The 21,384-nt window shown below is 40.3% G+C and overlaps 1 protein-coding gene across 3 annotated transcripts in view; it reads right to left on the bottom strand.

Moving 5' to 3' along the window:
* The window catches only part of Mapre2 (microtubule associated protein RP/EB family member 2), a 152,026-nt gene that overhangs the window by 82,315 nt on the left and 48,327 nt on the right, over positions 1-21,384 (bottom strand). For 2 of the 3 annotated variants that reach the window (XM_026400005.2, XM_026400004.2), the window contains exon 1: positions 10,275-10,531. The exons of the other annotated variant lie outside the window; for it this stretch is intronic. In XM_026400005.2, coding sequence (XP_026255790.1) covers positions 10,275-10,362 — 88 coding nt within the window. In that variant the 5' untranslated portion in view covers positions 10,363-10,531. Of the gene's footprint in view, positions 1-10,274; positions 10,532-21,384 lie in introns of those variants that run through there. 3 annotated transcript variants of the gene reach the window in all.

The following is a 21,384-nucleotide window of genomic DNA, read 5'->3' on the forward strand; positions in this document are numbered from 1 at the left end:
TTAAACAGAATGCAAACAGGTAGATTTGGGGCATGTCTGTCTCAGAATTTAAAAATGAGGGGGCATTCAATGCTTAGTTATCCTGGGTAAGATTTTAAAACCATGAAATTGTTCCTTGTCACATTTAAAGAAAAAAAAATTTATACACATTTTCCTCTTTAATAATGGGACATTTGATCTAGCATCAAGAAGACATGAAATAAGAAAAGAACATGTACATAATTACAGCGTTCTCCACAAAATTAAAAGAGTGTTTCATATTTATCAAAGCCCCAAAGAAAACCCAGGTCCTATATTAAAAACTTACATATGAAACTTTTAAAGTGAACTTATAATTTTTTTCTGAGTTAAAATAATTGTTTTGTTACTACTTTGCAGCATATTTTACTACAATTGTTTAGTATGTATAGATTGAGCATCCCTATCCCCAAACCTAAACTCTGAAATGCTCCATAATTTAAAAATGAGGAAGCATCCAATTTTTGGAACATCGATATGATGTTCAAAACATCTATTATAGGGGCTCTGCCAGGAAAACCTTTGGAAATATTCCCAAATCAGAAACATTTCTGGTCCCAAGCATGTCAGACAAGGGAACTTACTAGACTGTGACCTAATTACTATAAAGGTCTTTGTGGACAAGACCAGGTAGAAGTAACTATCCTTTTTTCTGGAAAGGTTTATATTCAGGTTCAGAATATAAGACCCAGATATATTAAAATTTACTTCAAAACTATATTATAGCATTCAGAATATATTTTTACAGACCTCCTATAACAATAAGACAACATAACTTTTTTTAAATAGGCAAAAGGTTTGAACATTTCACCAAAGAGGTGACTAACATCATTAGTCATCAGGAAAATATGAATTAAAATCTCAGTGAGATACCTCTACACACCCACACACACAGTCAAAAGTCAAAACACTGATATACCAAGTGTTGCCAAAGACACGGAATGGACTCTCTAAAATGGTACAACCACTTTGAACAATTGTTTGCAGTTTCTTAAATTCAACACCAGCCATATCATCTGATCATTCTACTCTCAGGCATTTACCCCAGAGAAACAAAAACATGTCCCCACAAAGATTTGTCCATGAATATTCATGGAGGCTTTCTTCATAACTGCTCAAAACTAGAAACAACTCAAATGTTCATAAGCTGCTGAATGGATAAACAAAATATGGCACTACCATATGATGGAATACTACTCGGTGATAAAGAGTAACGGACTGCAGACAAAATTGCTATGGCTGAATCTTAAACTCATTAAGCCAAGTCAAGGCAGTCATGAAATTTGCATGATTTCATTTATTTAAAAAAAAAACTGAATCAAATCTGTGGTGAGAGAAGGCAGGTCAGTGGTTCCTGTGGCTGTGGAAAGAGGAGATATGAACAGAGTGAGGCTACAAGGAATTTTGGGGTGGTGGAGTGATGGAAACATTCTATATCCTGACTGGCGATGACATGGGGGCATATAATACCAAAACTCATTGAATCATGCACTTTAAATGGATGCATTACTACGATACTGACATCAGTTCTTAACAAAGTTGATGGGGGGAAGACTACAATATAAACCATGTTTGAATTTTTCCAGATTTGACCTGGATATTTAATAAACATTTGTTATATGCCAGGTATCATATCAGGTAATTAGAACACAAAAATCATAGATGACTTTAAAGACAGGGTAAAAGAGTAGAATTTAAACTACAAGCAATAATACTCACATTCTTTAAGGAATTTCTTTTGTACCCAGACACCACTTGGTGTATTTTACATTCTCTATCTCATTTAATCCTCATAAGAACCATGTGAAGTTGGTGCTGTTATTATTCCATATACACGACAGGAAAATTAGGCTTATCTTAGGTCATCATATGAAAGAGCAAAGGAGATGCTGGATGCTGCAGGCCATCTTTTCCATCCAGAACCACCTTTGAACAGGAGTGAGAGGAAGACACTCTTCATACAGGCTGGAAATGGAGTAATTAATATGAACACCTTAAAGTCAGGGGGATGACAATTCTAACTGTCAACTTCCAGGAAGAGAAAAATCAGCTTTCCAAACACCAAACCTGCTTCCTGTGCTTTCCAGGCCCCAGCAGGAGACTGGGGAGGGCCTCTTTGGTCCCATTTCCTCCTGTCACCAGATCCCTGCCTAGGCTCACAGAGCACTTATCATTTTCTTCCTTCCATGAAGAACAAGGGTTAGAATGGCAGATTTACTCTGCCCAGGAACAAAGAGAAAGAGAGCGATGAGGAGAAGGGAGGTTGGCACATTTATCCCAAGAAGCTCTCTTGCAGGAAGCATGTGCCTGCCTCCCACCCTCACCAGTGACCCCATCTTCTACATCCTCCTTTTCTAGAAGAGGCATTCAGGTCACAAGTCTCTATTTCACAGTTGCTGTGAGCAGGTCCTTACAACAAGGATAATGTATGCGAAGCTCTCCTCCTCTTTGTTTTTCCCTAACTGGTCAGTCTCCCTGGGGTCTATGCAGACTTTACCAGCCTGGTGGGTGAGGAGGCTGCCATGGGGAGGCATGGTGAATACAGATGGCTGGTTTCCTGGCCATCATCACAGGATCTGGGGGTGAGGGTTACACGAAGGGCAAATACTACTCCTTAACTACACTAAGAAGGGAGCTTAGGCCAGTTGCAGGAGGCAGGGGCTGTAGTCAAGAGTGTCTAAAAAATAGCAATTACCTGTAATCTCACTGTGGTAAGGCCTTGCACGTTACCTGACAAACAGCAGGTGCTCAATAAATGAGAAGAAAATAAAACTGCAAAGAGGATATTGAAAAATAATCCTCAGAGAGGATTATTTTGCAGTTAGAGCAGGATTCACGGAGCATACTAAGCAGGCTGGACACATCACCAGAAACAACAGAGGCCGCTCCAGTGTGTGAGCTGGGGAGAAGGAAACAGAATGTGCACCAGGGACGTGTGAAACCTCAGTGGCTGCACGGGGCAGATGCTGGGAGAGCACAGTTCATCTGTGACTTATGATGCTTTAATGTAAGAATGGTCCTTGCATTAGGCAAACGTTTACTATCCTCCATGTGATTTCCCAAGTCCATGAAGAGTTTGAGATGTTTTCTAACAGTTCAACATGTATAACTCATTAAAACTCAAACTCATTGAAATTTAAAATCCATGCTATTAAAGTGCTTAAATAACACGTCACTGATTGATTTGGCAATGCATATATATATATATATATATATATATATATATATATATATATATACACACACACACACACACACACACACACATCATATATACATATATATAATCTTCAACTTTTTGGAAAAAAAGAACACATAAAAAGGCACCTAGCAACTAATTTGCCCAGTTCCCATTTTTATAAGTTTCTATGTTTTCAGTTTCTCTAGGCAGTACATCAAGTGAATATGGAGATAGTCTCACTTTCCTATTGACACACAAGTCAGTAAACAATAATGCACTATTTTTAACCTAGTGGTGGCCAATACACATCTCATAAAAATTGAGGGATCAAAATAGATAAGTCTTTTATTTTTACCTCAAGTGACTTTCTGTAAGGGAGATGTGACCTTTCTGCTACAAAAGTCATTCAACAATGCTCGAATTTGCGCCTCAAGTCTACGTTAATAAAACATATATAGAGGCCATGGTAGGGTGTACAACACAAACATAGTTTATCCTTATCTGCTTTGTTTCTGAAAGCTTTTGGAAAATTAAAGGAGGATAATTTTGCCCTTACCAGGTATAGGCACAGTAATCACAAAGTTATTTTATTATGACAAGTGAACAGCAACTGAAGACTTCTGAATTAACAACAGCGATAATCCAAAAAAACCAGACAGGCTCTGGGTGCTGTCTGGCCAGGTGTGGGCATCCCACCTCTTAGACCCCTCCCACCAGCACTCTGCCTCGAACCCAGGCCTCTAGAGGCTCCTTCCAGGAAGGGCTCTGCATTCCTCTTTGTATTCCAAGGGCCCAGCATGGGGACTAGCATACAGAAGGAACTTGGTTAAGTTTGCTGAATGAACAATTGTGGTTTGAATTTTACATATAACGATAATGGTCTAAACTCCAACAGTGGGAATTTTTAAAAATTCCCATTTTTAGCAAGCTGAAACATGTTTGGTCATTTTGAAAAGGAAGTAGATGAAAGGCAGGAGGAGGGGTATACCCTGTTATTTTGGTAGTTCCATTTTCTCCCAATTTGTGGGGGCACCAAATGCAAACCTTGCTGGGAATCACGGAGGGCTCTTAAATGAAGCATACCACTGTTTATAATCAGAGAATAACTGTGAACATGAAAGCCTCCCAGAGATGTCAATGCCTGTAGCATTTCTGATGAATTACCTCCCAGGGCTTTGCCAGGGTAGGCCAACACTAAATTAAGAACAAGGAATTAATGTCTTTAAGGCAAAACAAAACAAAACAAACACTACTCCTAAGAAAATGAAATGGGTTTACAGAAATCTAAAGTGTGCCTCCCAAGAAGAACACTGCCCCTTTAGGCTATGCAGTAACTAAAACTGGCCACTAACTTCAAGATCGACTCTGTGCACTGTTAAAGTTCAAATCTGCACAAGGTCTGCCTTATGAAATGCTATAGGAAGCCACAAGGCCTTTAGGAAGTACAGTATCTCGATCAAAACGACATGCTGGAAAAAGATCACAAGTTTACAGACTTCCACCAGCGAGTGCACAGGTGTATGTGCCCTATGCACACAATGTCTGTACTCTCCCTTCTTAGATCACTTGGCCTGTTCCTTCTCTGTTCCAAAATCATGGCCAAAATCAGATTTGATGGGCAGAATCATTTTACCTGCCAGAACCAAGCAAGGCCTAGAAACAATAGAAAGACTGAGGTTTTGCTGAACAAGTTTCTTCTACATTAGCTAAGCATTAAAGGATACCATCACTAAAAGCAGCCATCAGCTCCATCATTCTAGGTATCTGTCATCAACATCCTTTAAAAACACAACAAAGCAAAAGCAAAATAATACTTTAAGCAAGTCTGTCCTGATTCAAGTGAGTAAAATTCTGATTAGTCTAGGGAGATTTGAAACTGAAAATGTACAAGTATTTTTTTTTAAGTAATCTATAAAGAAATTATTTCTTAGTGGCCTATAAAACACTGCTTGATCTTTACCTTACTAATGATTTATTTTTCATTAAAATAAATTAATATCTTTGGAGATACATTTCACAAAACTGTATTTGCTTCATTAAGGCAAAAGTCATACGCCTTCTAACTGTGAGGAACTGGCCCAGGGTCTTATGGAGAATTCTAAGCAGCTTCACCAGCCACATCTGTAGCTCCTGTGACATGATCCTTCAAAGTGAAGTGCCATACACCCTGCTTCTGGGTTTGGGAGTATCAGAACAGTGTAAGTGTTCCACACTAGCCACCCCTTAAAAGCCACTGTCTGACCTAAGTACCAGTGCCTTTATGAAGTCCTTCTACACAGGGAGAGATGTCCTAAGCCAGGGAACATCCATCTATCTACCTTATCCTGATCCCTGCACACTAGGGGTCTGGAATTCTCTCATAATACCAGTGAGAATTACTTATTTCCTAAGTAATTCCAGGCCCTTCTGAATGGATGAACACTGGTAGACTCCACTTTCCTTTTAACTCTCATTTCAAAACAGCAGACCATTCCAGAACACACCTCTGTCCCCATTATCCTATCCATCAGGTAATAAACTTGCAGTTTCCTATTTCTAGGCTCCCACTATCTAGTCTTATCTTTCAATGCTCCTGACTTTTTTTCCCCACCATTGTCCACCATGTACCTGGCCAGGCCAATGAGAAAACTCTGATTCTATAGCCTATGCTCTTTTCACCAATATATTTGTTTTCCCACACCAACTTTTAGCTTCCTACCGCATACTCTCCTTGAGAATATCTTTACTTACTTTGAGTCACTGTGAGCACAGGAAATGCAAACCACTTTTGCTATCACACTAAGCAAAATATTGACAGCCAATGTAAATTTGCCACAAAATGAGCTGTTTATATCTGACTTTGCTAGAATTCAAGGTCCTTAAGGGGCATCTAGCACAGACTTTGGCCAGAGTATATTCTCAAACATTTATTGAATTAATTCTTTGACCCAAATGGAATATTTAGATTAGACCTGATATTTTCTGTCCACTTAATTAATCTAAGAGCTTACTTCAGCTTCGATAGGAGACCTATAAACACAGAAAAGATGCTGCATAAGGAAATCAACCTTCTAATTCCAGAGTATAATCTCACACAACTGCTCTGCTAAGATCATGCACTGTAAACAGATACTAGGACAACAAGCTACAGAGCAGGGGTGGACCTCTCCCCAAGGACAAGCTCTGATGAGGACCCTGAAAAGCAGTTCCAAAGTTGGGCACCTAGCAAAACATCAAGTAACTCTCTGACTTTTACAAACACTAAGAAAAATATTAAACACCAAATCATATTTTCCAAAACCTCCTTTGGCAGTATTAAACCCAGATGGTACTAATAGGTATATAATGGACGCATGTGAAGTTAGACTTTGGCTGTCTATAGCTATTGCTTTGGGTGAACGTGATCTGAAATCTATGTTCTGGTAAAAGTAAGCCACATTACGATAGCTTCTAGTGAGTGGAACACATTTTCATGCCTCCATCTTTTATATGTCTATACAAATGACAGTTCTCTGTCTTCCTTAGAAACAGCTCATTTTTTTTTCTTATTGGCATAGCCTGATGTTTTAGGTCAACATTTTAAGCTTGTTTTGCCATTCTTTACAGTCTATCCCCTGGGGCCAGGTAATCTTTTTATTTTTTCCCCCTTATGTACTCAGAAAACATGCTATTGTAGTTACATGTTCAAACACCCATTTTAAAACAGTCCTCTAGCCTTACACATGCATTCTCAAAAGCCTGGAATATGTGAACAAAGATGCCATGAGGGCCAGTTAATAAATCTCCTTTTCAACTAGCATCTGCACAAAACAGAGCTATGGGGAGGATCCTCTCCAGGGAGACTCAGAGCACGACTCATTCGCTCTGTGAATTCAACAGTGTCGCCTCAGATGCCCCTCACCACATTTATTTTTTAAGCAACTCTTAAAATATATGGCTTTCTAATGCTCCTCAGTACAATGAGGAAGCTGGGACAGAGAAGGTGATAACATGACAGTGGACATGAGTGGGAAAACATGCACACGACTGGATTGAGCCATTTTGGCACTTGGCTCTTTTCCATTAAAATTATAATTCAGGAGTCATTTTATAAAGGAAACTTGCTTTTCTCATCAAATGCACACTAGCTTCCTTAATGATTTGCCTCCTATTCTACTCTAAGCTGTGAAAATGGGTTCTGTTTACACTGACACCTGAGTTCCAAGATCTGGGTCAGGGACCATATCCGACTTTCACCTGTGAACAATCTGGCACAAATGCTATAAAAATAGAGGAGTGAGCACTAGTCCAACATCAGGGCTCAGGGGCACTGCCCTGTTCTCGTTTCCTCTCATCTGTGCTGCCAGCAAGGTAAGGTGTGTTCCTGTCCAAGAGTACCTGAAAGAATCACTTCTCAGTAATAACAGCATTCTTTTCATATTTACATAGCTCTTTTAAGAGAGTCTTTGTTTCTAATGTTTGAAGTCAACCTCACAATATCTCAAAGAATGGGATTGCCTATCCTTATATGTAAGAAGCAAAGGTAGATAAAAAAGCCTAAGATAAAGGGCCTGTTGGAAGCCTACCTAGGAGTTAGTAAAGCAACCAAGAAACAGAATTGTTTCTGGTCTAGCTAGGGCCCTGGGCTTCCCAAGGTTCCCCAGGTGACACCAAAGAGAATTTCCAAGCACATCTCATTGGTGAGTGCTATCCCAAGCCTATAGCCAAAGTAAAACTTTTATTTGGTTAAATTTCTACTATGGTTTTCAATTTGCCTGCCAAGTTGCCTCAACAAATAAATGGTTATATTATTCCAGTCTTGGGATGCCAAAATAATGATGGAATGCTTTCTTCATTAAAAAAAAAAAAGTGTCACATTTTTCCTTCCCTATGACTCTCCAAAAAAATAAGTGGTAGTTATATTACATTGGTCATCCACTTTGAAAGAGAAGCAGACAAATATACAGAATTCTCCAGTGTATTTGTCTCCAAGCGCACCCTTTGAATAACAATACAAATGCAATTTTGGAGGCTTCCATCTCCATTTAACCTATAGCATCTCTTGCTATAGCATCCAGTAATCCTATTATATAAAATACAAATGCAATGATGCTCTGATTTAAGAATCTGCTCAATCAGTCAAAATTAAAATTTAGGTTTTTTTTTTTATATAATCTCAGGTACTGTTATTGGGACACATCAAGCAAAATGGAAATAATTCAGGAAATGGAAATCATTAACAGATTGAATTAAAGAAGTAAATGCAATTGTATTATTAAGCAATAATTTATCACAAGAAGGTTACATTTAACCTTTCTGTCAAGTGATTTTCCATTGCCACTTCAAATTAGTTCATATGAGTAATAAAACCCAACTAGGCAACTTCCTTTGGCCCACGTGGTAAAATTGGAACTCCATCTTAAAAAGCAACTGCTACCAACATAGCAGGAATTAAATCATTTAAGAAGTGAGGGCTTCATCAAATTTATTACTTATAAGACAACTTTAAATGATTGTGTTTTAAAATGCACATGAAAGTTTTTGTTTTTAAATTCAATTTTTAGGCTTTGGGATATTCACAGAGAAGAAAGGTAAGAAGGTGCCCAACATCCCAACCACTGGGTCTGTAAAAGGAGAGTCCTAGAAGTTTTGGACCAATTTTGGTTTACAGTAAAAGAATAACAAGCACTTGAAATCTGTAAGGATACCATCAACACGTTCATTGGAACCATAAGGCATGGGATTTGGGTGACCTCATGGGCACAGCCAAAATTAACTCCAAGTATTTATGTAACTGCCAGAGATGACAGGGCAAAGGTTGCTTATAATTTTTTCTTTGAGTCAACAAACAGTATGTGTCTTTGGTAAAACAGAAAGGGAGTGGGGTGCTTTTGACCCTATTTTATGATACACAATGTTTAAATACACCGAATATTCCATTTGTAAAACCATCTGAATGTTTAGATGAAGTTTTTTTTTTTTTAAAAGAGTTATTTCCTGTTGCTCACTAGCTGAGAGGATGCGCTTTAGAGGTATGTGTGCTCTGCTTCAAAGCAAAAGCATTGTTAGCGGTTATCAAGGTAACATTTAAAAATAACTAACCCAGTACAAAAGAACTTCTGAGGAAATATGACTGAAGCTATCAGTCTCTCTTTAAGTCTGGCCTTGAGCTGCCTAAGACCCTAGCTGCATTCTCCATTACATTGTTATCCTTATCAAACAATGCAAACAATTTTAATGAGCTTATCTATGGGAACATATTGCCAGATATGTTAATGTAAAAACGATGCCAACCATACAGGCAAGCTCATTAATCAAAAGGCTCACAATACAATGACCAAGATCATTCCCATCCTCAAATCAGACCTCAGCAAAATACCAGGAATTACCTTTCTACTGTCAATAAGAAGGAAGGGCTCCCCCACCCATGCGGAGGCCATAAACTCCTAGGAAAATACATAACAGCGCCCAATTTTTTTTCAGATTCATTGCAGTCTAGTCTCTTTCTAATAAACCTAGGGTTCCATGGAGAAAATTTTGGTGAATGTCTGACACTGTGACCTCTGCTGTCAATCCTTGCACCAATCAGCGAGCAGAATTCTTACAAAGCTCCATCAATCTGGCGTTTTAACATCACAGACTGCAGCTTAATCTAGAGGATTCCATCTTTCCCGCACACTCTCCAGGTTAAGCACAAACGTTTTTCTCTCGACACCCACCCATTTGTTTTCTGCCTTTAGGCACCGCTACCTAATGGCTCCTTTGAAATCTAAAAAGGAAAGAGGAAAGGAAGTGCTACAGCCCGTCTCCCTTTGGAGAATGGGGGGGGGGGGAATAGCATGCATTTTTATCAATGTGGAAGGGAAGAGATGGAGGGAGACCCCTTGCAGGCAGCCAACCTATTCACAAAATGCTTCCCATCTGCAATCGTGAAGCCTCGATGCATACCCAACATGACACACGAAAACAGATACCAAATGATTGCAACCGCCTTCACAAACGCACGTCTGCAGCCCGGGTGGCGGGCAGTATCTGTTCCATTATATAACGGCCGGATTTCCTTGCTCCCCAGCCAGGGTCCCCGGCCCCGGCGCTGCCCTGGTGCCAGCCCCATTACCTGTAGGAACGCTCCCCGCGCACTGTGTGCTTCCGGAAAGGAATGATGGTCCCGTTATCCTGGATGATGTCGTTGTTGTTCTCGCCATTTGGGGACAGGGTTTGGGTCGGCCCAGGCATTGGCGCACTCCCAAGAAAGGGAACAAACCGCTGTGGGCTGGCTGGTGAGGAAGGTGGCTGCGTCTTCCCGCTCGCTCGCCTGCTCAGCACACGGACCGTGCCTGCCGCCTGCTCGCCCGCTTCTCCCCGCTCAGCTCCCGCCCCGCCCCGCCCTCCTGTGTCCCGCCCTCCCGGCCGCTGACGTCAGAGCGCCGGCACAGCACCCGGGTCACGTGACCGGCCGGTCGCCATAGCAACCCGCTAACTCATCACCTCGCCTCAATTCACACAGGGCCGCGGCGTGACCACGCCAGCCGCTCCTGGCAGGCACCGGGGCTGGCCTACATCTGGCATGTAAAACCCCAGGCCACCCCGCAGCCCCCCTCGCAGACTCGCCTTGTCTGAAAACCAGCTCTTCCTCTAACCATTTCCTTTCCGACCCGTGCTCCGACTGCAGCTGTGTACACAAAAGAAGGATTCATGCAAAGGGGTGTGGGAGACCCTTTAACTCCTTCAATACCAAGTTCTTAAGCCATCAGAACTAAACTTGGGCATGTTTCAGGAAAAAAATCCAAAAAAGACCTAGTAGCCAGCTTCGAGAAAAGGTATCCCGACTAGAGGGGTTAAAAAATGTCTAGGTTCCTCCCTTACTCTTCAAAGCAGCAACCACCTCAAGCAAAAAATCTGAAAGCCTAATAAGCTGTATTTCCTTCTAATCAATGTAGCCTTTAATGATGTGAGGATCAAAGATCATAAATTACGAGATTCTCTGTATAAAGAATCCCTCAAGAGGGTTTTTAAAAATAACCACTGTTTTTTAAGATCACAGTTACCCAGGACCCTCAAATTCAAATTCTTTAGACTGCCTTCTGATACAGATCATTGATTCTGTGCCATTTATTTTGTTTCCATGTGAATTAAATAAGCGATCACCTCATTTAGTATTTGGAAGCTCTTAACATTCAAGCTGCTCTGTGTCATTGAAATGTTGTTTTCCAATGCATTGTCCATGAGTAAGATAGTATTAATATTAGCCATTTTTTAAAATGAATAAACTAGTGGGATTTAAGTAAATTGCTGAAGGTCATATAGGAAGGGGTGAATTGGAACTTAAAAGTGACATGCTTTTTTCTTTTAATCTTATAGGACTAAATAGTAGTGATCTATTATGTTTACTCCAATATTATATATTGAGGTAAGAATCAAGAATCACACCCAATATGACCACTGTGAAAGACAGCTGTGATAGCACTGCAAAGTATTGTGCAAAATCCATGGATTGTAGATTTTGAATAGACCCCAAATATGTCCAGTACTTTCCTCCAGAGAAGAGAGTCTGAAGAATTATCTACTTATCAGAAGTGGGTTTTAACTTTCATGGGGTGGAAAGGGAAGAAGAATTTCAGTATGAAAGACATAGCAAGAATGTGTATGGCAGAAAGTCCTAGGATATGTAGGGTTCATTCCTCCCCAATATTGTAGACTTTTATCAGCTTCATTATTTTGTGATACAGATATTAAAAACAAGTAAAAACTCTTGTCATTCCTGACAATTCTCCGGCATATGTCCCTGGTTATAAGTTATTTCTGGTATCAAGCTTCTGGAATTGGAATCAAATGTTTTAACAAACCAGATGGTAATGATAATTTCAAACAAGGGGGGCCCCTTTTATTTCTATTTTATTCTCTCCTTTTAGGCTATTATTTTAATAATTTTATTCTGCTTCTCCAGTTAGTTCACAGTGCACAAGTTGATTCCTTCATGCACATCCCCATTTACATGAGAATTTTTTTCTTTCTCATACAATCAGGATCCAGTCTGACCTAAGACTTAACAAGGTACCCAAATAAAAATCTAAATACAAGAGATACATACCAAGTCTCACATTGCACAATGAGCTAAAGGGGCACAGAATGCACTCACTGCTGCAGAGAACCATGCTTCCTCTTACTATTTCTGTTACCACTGTTGTCAATTTCCTTACTAATTGGTTCTCTTTCACAAAAGCTTCCCCTTTTGGGGGGACAGTTTAAAGTTGAAAGGCAGAATCTACAAATCAAATATTCAACATGTTTGGGTATGCCTTCTCGATTAGGAATCTTCGGCTAACTTTTCCATGATCCCCTATTTAAGTAATATATTGGACATAACTAATGTTATCATAAGGACTAAATCTGTCAGAATTCATTATAGTTCATTAATTATACCCACTAATTTTGTGGAGTGAATACTCCCACTTTATTTCTAGGCTGCTCATGAAAGTAGAGATGATGGCCAAGAATCTGGTTGATAGGCTGAAAGGGAGGGATATTAAGTCAGGTGGAGGGAGGTATCTAAGAGCCCTTGTAAATCTTCCTCTATGCTTGCTCTGAGCCACACTACTATAAAGGGACCCAGAGAGCTCCAGAGACCAATGATTACCCTCAGAGATGCAGGGGTAACAGGGGTAATAATTTGAAAATATTAAACAGATGTGTTTTCATTCCTCTCCCCATAAATCAGGTTACCTGGCAGCCATTCTCAAGTTCAGCCCAGGGGAAAAGAGGAGGGCAAATTCCAGTTTGGGAATGGGAAGGAGGATGGTGTAGATATATAGAAAGCATAGAAAAGGCAGGAAAGGGGAGGAGGGATCCCATCCTTTCCAGACCCAACTGAGTATACAGAAGGATGAGATAAAGATACGGAAGAGTGGTGTTCTCCCATTTACAGGCCACCAGGCTTACTTTAGAAGGGAGACATTAAATAGGCTGAAGATGGGCTGGGGTTGTAACTCAGTGGCAGAGTGCTTTACTCTCATGTGTGAAGCACTGGGGTTCGATCCTCAGTACCACATTTAAATAAGTAAATGAAGGCACTGTGTTCATCTACAACTAAAAAATTTAAAAATTAAAAAAAAAAAAACAGGCTGGGCTGGGCACAGTGGTGCATGCCTGTAATCCCAGTGGCTAAGGAGGTTGAGGCAGGAGGGTTGAGAGTTTAAAGCCAGCCCCCAGCAATGGCAAGGCACTAATGAGCAACTCAGTGAAACCCAGTCTCTGAAAATACAAAATAGGGCTGGGGATAAAAAAAAAAATAGGCTGAATGCCAAGCCAAAACTAAGGGCTTTCTTTTACCTCATTTCCATATTTGAAATCTAGGAAACAACCACCTTGAAAAAAATGGGTCAGCAACTCTCTCCCTCCCCAAGTTAGTTGCAGCCCACTATAGTAAGACCCCCCACATCCCATATTTCCTAACAATGTACAGCCCTCATAGTACAGACCTCCCTTCTCTAACCAGGTGCAGGTTCATGGTGGTTTGGAATGGTGAAGAAGAGAGTAGGTTTGAGTTTGACTCTGAAGTGGAGAAGCATGACCTGTGGCAGGTATCTAGAAGTTTCTGTCTGCCCAGTAGGGGATAAGTAGGAGGTTGAATGGATGGTGCTATCAGAGAGCTGAGTTTATGACAGCGGTGGTGGCAGTGGGGGCTTCATTACAACAGAGGCAAAGGGATATTTTAACCCAGGTCCATAGGGTGAAACTTTGCAGTCAGAGCTGAAAAAAAGAGAAATAGCCATCTCTGAGGAAGTTACACACTGCTAGGCCTGTGCAGGAAGACACTGCAGCTCAAGAGTGTAGCACAGAGCCCCAACAGAATGCTCCTGAAGAGGGTCAGAATAGCTTCTCCTCTGCACACTCACATTGCAAACCTAAGAACCAGCATGAGACTAGGAGGCCCCTACTCTCCCTCACCTTTTGTGTTTCTATAAACCCCACGTCTCTATTCAGTCCTCCAGACCCATCTTGTAGACGGGCTATAAAAGGACAGAGATCTAGAGGCAAAATATTCACCTAAGAGAGGTTCATCCAAAGATGGACAAAATTGGAAGAGGCTGTAACACTGAGAACTGGACAGTTTTAAATTGCTTCTGGTTCTCTGGCCACCGGCAGGGTGAAGAAGTTGCAGAGGTTACAGTAGAGGCCAAGGGGTAGCTAAAACCTCATTGCATGTCTGTGTTTTCAACCTTTGTTTTATGCACACAGGTTTACTTAAAATTGTTTGTAAACCATTGTCCTACATCTCCAATTGCCCATGATTGTATCATGATTAAAGTAGGAACTCTGGACTTAAGTAGACCCTGGTCCTGGGCTTGACCTCACCACTCCCTGACTGTGTGATTTGGGCAAGTTATTTTGCATCTCAAAAATTTAGTTTCTTCATCCATAAAGTAGGTGTATTAATACTGGTTTCATAGTTCTGCTGTGGGGTTAGTTACATAATGCATTTTAGGCTCTTAGCAGCAGCTGGCACGAAGCAAATTCTCATTAGTGGTAGATGTTATTATTTTAAAATAATATGTTGGGCATACCCAAAAATGTTCATCCATTACTTAACACTTATAACTGGCTTTCTTATGTATTCAGAGCTAGTAAAACAAAAAAAAATAATCTCAGGCTCTGACCACTTCCAGGGTTGTGGGTGAGTAAGGTAAAAATAACTGGCAATTCTAATGATTACAAGTGCTATAATAATGATATCATATATGGTAGTACAGGACCATGGAAAATGAGTGTCAATGTCCAAAAGGAAATTGGGATTAGTCTGACATGTTCCCCTAGATAGATGATACCACTTTGGATGAGTAATAACAGTAACCTTTCTTGTTCACTTCTTACGCAATAGATAGAATATAAATTCCCTTAGGGAAGGGGCTTCAACGGTTTTGTTCACTGTTGTATCTTCAGTTACAGGAACAGGGCCTGGTAGGTAGCAGGCATTAAATAAATACATAATTCATTCATTTATTTAACCATATCAGATTTGATTCTTTCAGCAACCAAAAGGATAAAATTAAAGCTTAAAGAAGAGAAGCAATTTGTCCAAGATTGGATATCAGAGATTCTTGCCCCAAATTTCATGTTTATCCACTAGGCTACAATGCCACTTTTAAAGAGGAATGACAGTGCAGAGGAAAGATAGACCAGATATGCCCAGATATAGAGGTAGGAAAGGGTGTGACTGGAACCAGTAGGCTGTTCAGCATGGACAGGAAGCAGAGTATGCAGTAAGTAACAATGTTGGGGAGAAAGGTCTTATGGCCAAGCTAAGGAACTTGACCTTAATTCTGAAGATGATCTAGAAACAAAAGTGTTGCAGGAAGAGAAATTAATGGTGAAATTTATGCATCAATCAGGTTTGATGCTGGCAGAAGTGTGGAAAAAAAATTGAAGATTAAAGTAACTCAAAAACTGATGGAGACCTAAACCAAGATGGAGGTCAAGGGGGTGAAGAAGAAAGTACAAATTTGAGATAGTCAGAGCACATAGCTGTTAGGTCTGACTGCATTTGGGGATGGCAGTGGGTGGCAGTTAACCATGGGTACTGAAGGAGAAAGTGATATCTTAAATGGATCCCAAGTATATTGCTTGGGTGACCAAGTAGATAATAGTACCATTTATTAAGCTTAGGAATACAGATTGAATTGTTCTTTTGGAAGAAGGGTTCTCATGTGTTTGGGACATAGAGAAATGCCAATAGGAAATCCTAGTGGCCAATGGGCTTCATGTGCAGAAAGTGATCATTAAATATCCCTTGAACAAGGAAATACAGGGGCATTGAACTTATTAGATGTGTTAGAGATATATATTATTTGGAGGTAATTATCTCCTAATTGATCACTGAATCTGTGGCTACTCTCATTCAGGAAGAAAGGAAAGACCTGGGATGGAATTTTTAATAGCTGAGTGACAAAAGAGAAATGTACAAAAGGAGTCTGTGAAAGATTTTTGGTTAGGGGAACAAGTCACAAGAAGGAGTGGTTTCAGTGGACCCAGGGGAGAAGCAGGTTCAGAGAGAGAAAGAGAGACAAAGAGAGAGAGGGAGCAGGGAAGGGGAGGAAGGCATAGAGGGAGGGGGAGCATGTGCATGTGGGGAGGGCAAGGTGTTTCTAGGACCAAATGCCACTGTAAATTTGAATTAGATAAGAACAAAGAAGTATTTATATGATTTGATAAGTTTTTTTCAAAGATATTTTTAAGAGGTTGATTTCAGATCAGACCCATTGATAATCACCAAAGAAAGAAATCTTTTGACAGTAGGGAAACCAATTCTTTGCAAAAATCAAGAATTTTTTGACTAAAGATATTCAAGGAAGGGGGAGATACTAAATCATGGGTCACATGTCTAGAATCAGCAACTAATGGGAATCAACAGGTATTTGCACTGGAATGCTCTCAGCAATATTAGAAAGGGCCAACATGTTAATTACTAAGCACCTGTTAGGCAGTAGACAAACTGATCCTACCTTTGAGTCCCTATTCTCGTGAGATCAGGATCCAACACACACACACACACACACACACACACACACACACACACACAAACACACACACAAAGAAAGAAAAGAAAAATATTTAAAGTGGATGTTTGCAGAGTAGGATTTTGAAACCAGACCAGAGGACACAGAGCCATAGGTATGAGACCTACAGCCCCAAAGGAAGCCATTAACAGGTCCCAGCACACAGGTCCAATCATGGAAGACCAAACTGGACCCCAATCTAAATTTTAAACTTTGAGAGTTCCTGGCATACGGCACAATCACATTTCTCTAGAACTTGGGCCAGAGAACTCCAGTAATTGCATGTCAGCAGAAATCATTCTCTCTCTACTTCTCCAACACTTAAGGTTCATCTAGGAAAGGAATTTTTTTTTTACATTGTCTTGTGTTGGAGAAATCCAAATATAATAGCAGAAAAGATATGAAATTTACTAGCCAGGACTGAATGTTAATCCTAGTTCCATCCCAGAAGCCCCTACTCATCAAGAATGCCTTTCCCAGGTTACAGTGTATTCACTGAAGCTTATAATCACTGTCAAAGGCATTCACAGCTGTCACACCACCTCAGATGGGGGCTTCCCTAGATCATTATCACCTCAGAATACAGACAGAAGATTCCACTTAGCAGTCAGTTCGGCTCCCCTAGGAAAAGTCCTTTCTCCCATGCATATGTCCTAAGATAATGTCCAGTGGGAAGTGGCAGATACAGGCTATCAATCAATGGTTTAAAATATGCACCACATCCAAAATGACAGCAATGAATGACATGATTGGCCAGTCAGTGATATTGGCTCTGAAATTATATCTGTGTCATATAAATGTATTTATTCTATTTTTACATTGATCCTTGCTCACTACCTTTATTCCAGAGGCCTCTGATGATTTTCTAGTTCTTTCTCTGGATCTAATGAGAATTTTATGGACACATATGCTTCCTGGCTTTTTCTTTCTTTCTTCCATTTATAGCATTTTATTTGAGAAACATTGATGAATAATGTGTTTTTTTTTTTCCCCAGATGAAGAAGGCCCACTTCAGAAAAAAGTCTACACAGGAACATCCTTCCAGGACTGACTTTTGACATTCCCTGACTTTGGAGATTCTTTATCAGCCACATAGATAGCTATGCTGATATGTTCAGAGGCAGAGTTTTGCAAGTCTCCTCCTGAAGTGCTAGCAAAATAGCAAGGTTTTGGTCATGTCAAAACACAGACCATGCCATTGGATAAGGTAAAATTCTCTGTAGGTTGGAATTTATTTTCTAATTTGCTTTTTCTTAGAGATTTCCATAATCTTGGATTTAATTTTGTGGAATAACTCAGAGAACACTATGTGAGTGCATTTTAAAAACAGTTTAAAAACACTGAGCATTATGATTTTTGTAATAATTCAATCAAATCTGGGCTACGTGAAGTTCAGTCTATGAAATAAAAACGTGCTTTTGAATTATACCATCTGGTTAAATTTAAGAGCTTTAAATATGTTTTCCATAAAAACACAACGTGATAAATGCTATAATTGAAGAATGTACGTAGGAATTCAGAAAAGAAATTAACCATGCTTGGGGAAACTCGGAAAAGATTCGCTATGGTAATAATGTTTGCATTAGGGTTCCATCATTCATTTAGTGAATATTTATTGAGCACTTACTATGTGTTGGAACTAGTTCTAGGCATTGGAGATGCAGAAGTGAACAAAATAGACAATTCCTTTCTTTTGTGGGACATTACACTTGAGTATACAAGCATGTGTATGTAGTAGGGTGAAGAAACAGGCAGAAAATAATTTAAAAATACAGTGTGTCAGAAGGTGGCAAATTCTACAGGAAAAATAAACTGAGGAAGGGAGAGGCAAGGAGCACAGAAAGATGTTATAATTTTCAATGGAGTGGCCAGAGTAAACATTCCAGAAATAGTGAAATTGAGTCAATGACCTGAGGGAGGTGAAGCAAACAGCCATGTGGATATTAGAAGAATGTTCCAGGCAGAGACAACAGCCAGTTCAAAGGCCCTGAGGTGGGAGCATGACTTGTTTAAGGAAGTCTGCAGCAGAGTGGGTTGCATGTATGCACACTGCAGGGGGCAGAGAGATAGTCTGAAGGAGCTGAGGTCAGAAAGATTACAGAAGGACCAGGAATGTGTAGGGCTTTGAAAAAAAACCATTGTAAAGACTTTGGCTGAAAACCAAAGTTAGAAACCATTCATTTGTAGTAGCGTTAGCAGTGTTGGCACAGATGTGAACTATTCTCTAATCACAGTAAGAGCAACACCTATTATTTGGGCACATTTTATGGGTCCAGTGCTAGGCTTTACAATGAGTAGATGTCTCAGTCCTCAAAGAAATGTATGAGAAAGGGGCTATGCTAAGTCCCATTTGTCAGAGGCAGTAACTAGTTAAGTGACTTGGCTAAGTCACCAGCCTGGAAGTGTCAGAACTGGGCATGAATGCACCTGCCAGATGTCAAAGGCTTCATTCTCTGCTAGTCAGCCTGCCTTCCTAGGGTCTGATTAACCTGGGAGGAGGAATGCAGAATCTGGGTAGGGAGGCGGCAGAGGAGATGGCAGGACAGAAGCCAGAGGCCACAACACCAAGGCAATTCCCTGTAGGGAGCAAGGCGGTAAAGCCAGGAAAGGCTGAGAGGCAGGGAACAGAAAGAAGTGAGGGGTAGGAGGCTGCCCAGGAGAGCAATCTTCACAGAGTGAGGGAGTAGACGTGGAGAGGAGAATTATAAATTATGTTGATGGAAAAGGAAGAAATAAAAGGATTTGGCGTTAGCAGGATATGTGATAGATAATTTTCTTACCCTGATTTACTGTGATTATTAATTTTATTTCTAAGCCTCAGCTAGAGAGGTCCATTTCTTTCATGCCTTCTAGAAGAAGGGACGCAGGCATTTTTTCTTTTGTATTTGTAGTCAAAGCTAAAATCTGTTTTCATTTACATGATGCCAAGATTGCTGGAGCTCAACCATCCAGCTACAGACATGCCTGTTTCACTGCTCTCACTAAAATGTGTCTATGTCCACATTTATGAAATTCCTTTCCTCTCCTCTTTTATTTCCACATTAAAATTGCATCATGATGATGTGACTGGGTAGGACACCTACAAAGGGATCAAAGGCACCTTGGGCTCTGTTGGGTGGCAAGAAAAATGAAGAGACAAGATGCTAAGTACCATTAACAGATCAATACCCTTCCAGAAGACTCAGAGGCTTCCAAGAGAAGATTTCCTTAGGGGTTCTCAAATGTCAACCAAACCACTGGGCTTTAGTGCTGACTTTGATATTGAAAAGTCCAAACTGAGTGCAGAGACTCCTTAATACAAAGCCAGAAAAGGGCAGAGGAAATGTTGTTCTGTCAGGGATAAGGAGCCTCTAGAATTTCAGCATCACTTAGAACCCAGGCCATCAGGGACCCTGGCGAGTAGCGGCTTCCAGAGTCTGGGGCTTCTCTGTCAAGTCTGGTGTGCACCACAGCAGGGCTATGGCTGGCGGATGGCTCCCCTAGAGTGTGTCGAGGGAACACGAGGCCAGCAGCTGGGAAGGCGTGTGAGTAATGGAAGAGAAATTCCTCCATTTCTGACCTCATCCAAATAAAATTCTTAAAAAGAAAATTAAAGCAGCTTACTTCATTAGGGGAAGAAAAAAAGGAATGCAACTGAAAATCATGAAGAAAGACTAAGCTTCCATCAAAAGAAAAAGTTTTAATTAGAGCTTATATTTTGTTTCCTCATTGGAAATGCTTTAATTAGCACTCAGAATGCCAGGTATTTTCATGTTCTCAATTCCCATTTATTCAACGTCTGTAAGACATGAACATGAAGGGTTCACTTACAGTGCCACCTTCAAGAAACTTCCATTTGCTTTCTATATAAAGGAATCAGACCCCTAGGAAATCCAAAGGGACCTCAGCCTTAACATCTAATGGAGACAGAGTGAGTCTGCAGATGGGCTGATGGGAGCCATGTAGATGTCTTCATACCCATCTCCCCAACCTCAAATTCCCATCTTCTCAAGGAGGATCCTTTCAGCCTTCGAGGATGCAACAGAATCATTATAAATGAGAAGTAACAGCATGCAGGGTAAATAGCATGTAAATATTATTTTTTCTGGTCCTCCTTCATTGAATAGCTTTTTTAAACCCCGTGATTCTAACTGAGCTTGCCAATTACAATATTCTATCCTTCTGGCCCTAAGGGTTGATTTTGAACTAGGCCTATCCCCCAAGCCAGGCCATTTCCAATCTCTTTAGTATCTTCTACAATTAGAGCTTGCAACTTGTGTGTTTGGGGTAGAGGGTAGGATCCAGTCTTCCTTATCAACAACAGTAATTTAGAATTAAAATACAATGTAAAGTGTATCCTTACTATATTTTGCACAGAAGAAAAGCAAAGTAGAAACAGTTCACAGTTTAGATTGATACAAACTTGAATTTGAATTCAGGTGCTGGTACTTAGAAGTTGTAGAACCTTGGTCAACTATACAACTTAGTTTCATCTTCTTCATCCATAGAATAGAGGTGTGAAATTTAGGAAGTAACATTTTAAGATACAAATGTAGGCTCTGCTTTGTTCCCTGTGGTCACCATTTTTTTTGCCACAATCCCTTCAAGAAATTGGATTTCTCTTTCCCTTGAATCTAGGCTGGCCCTCTAGCAGCTTTGAGAATAGATTTTGGTAGAGATGATGCTGACTGTTCT

The sequence above is a fragment of the Urocitellus parryii genome, chromosome 13, assembly GCF_045843805.1.
Source record: "Urocitellus parryii isolate mUroPar1 chromosome 13, mUroPar1.hap1, whole genome shotgun sequence".
NCBI lineage: Eukaryota > Metazoa > Chordata > Mammalia > Rodentia > Sciuridae > Urocitellus > Urocitellus parryii.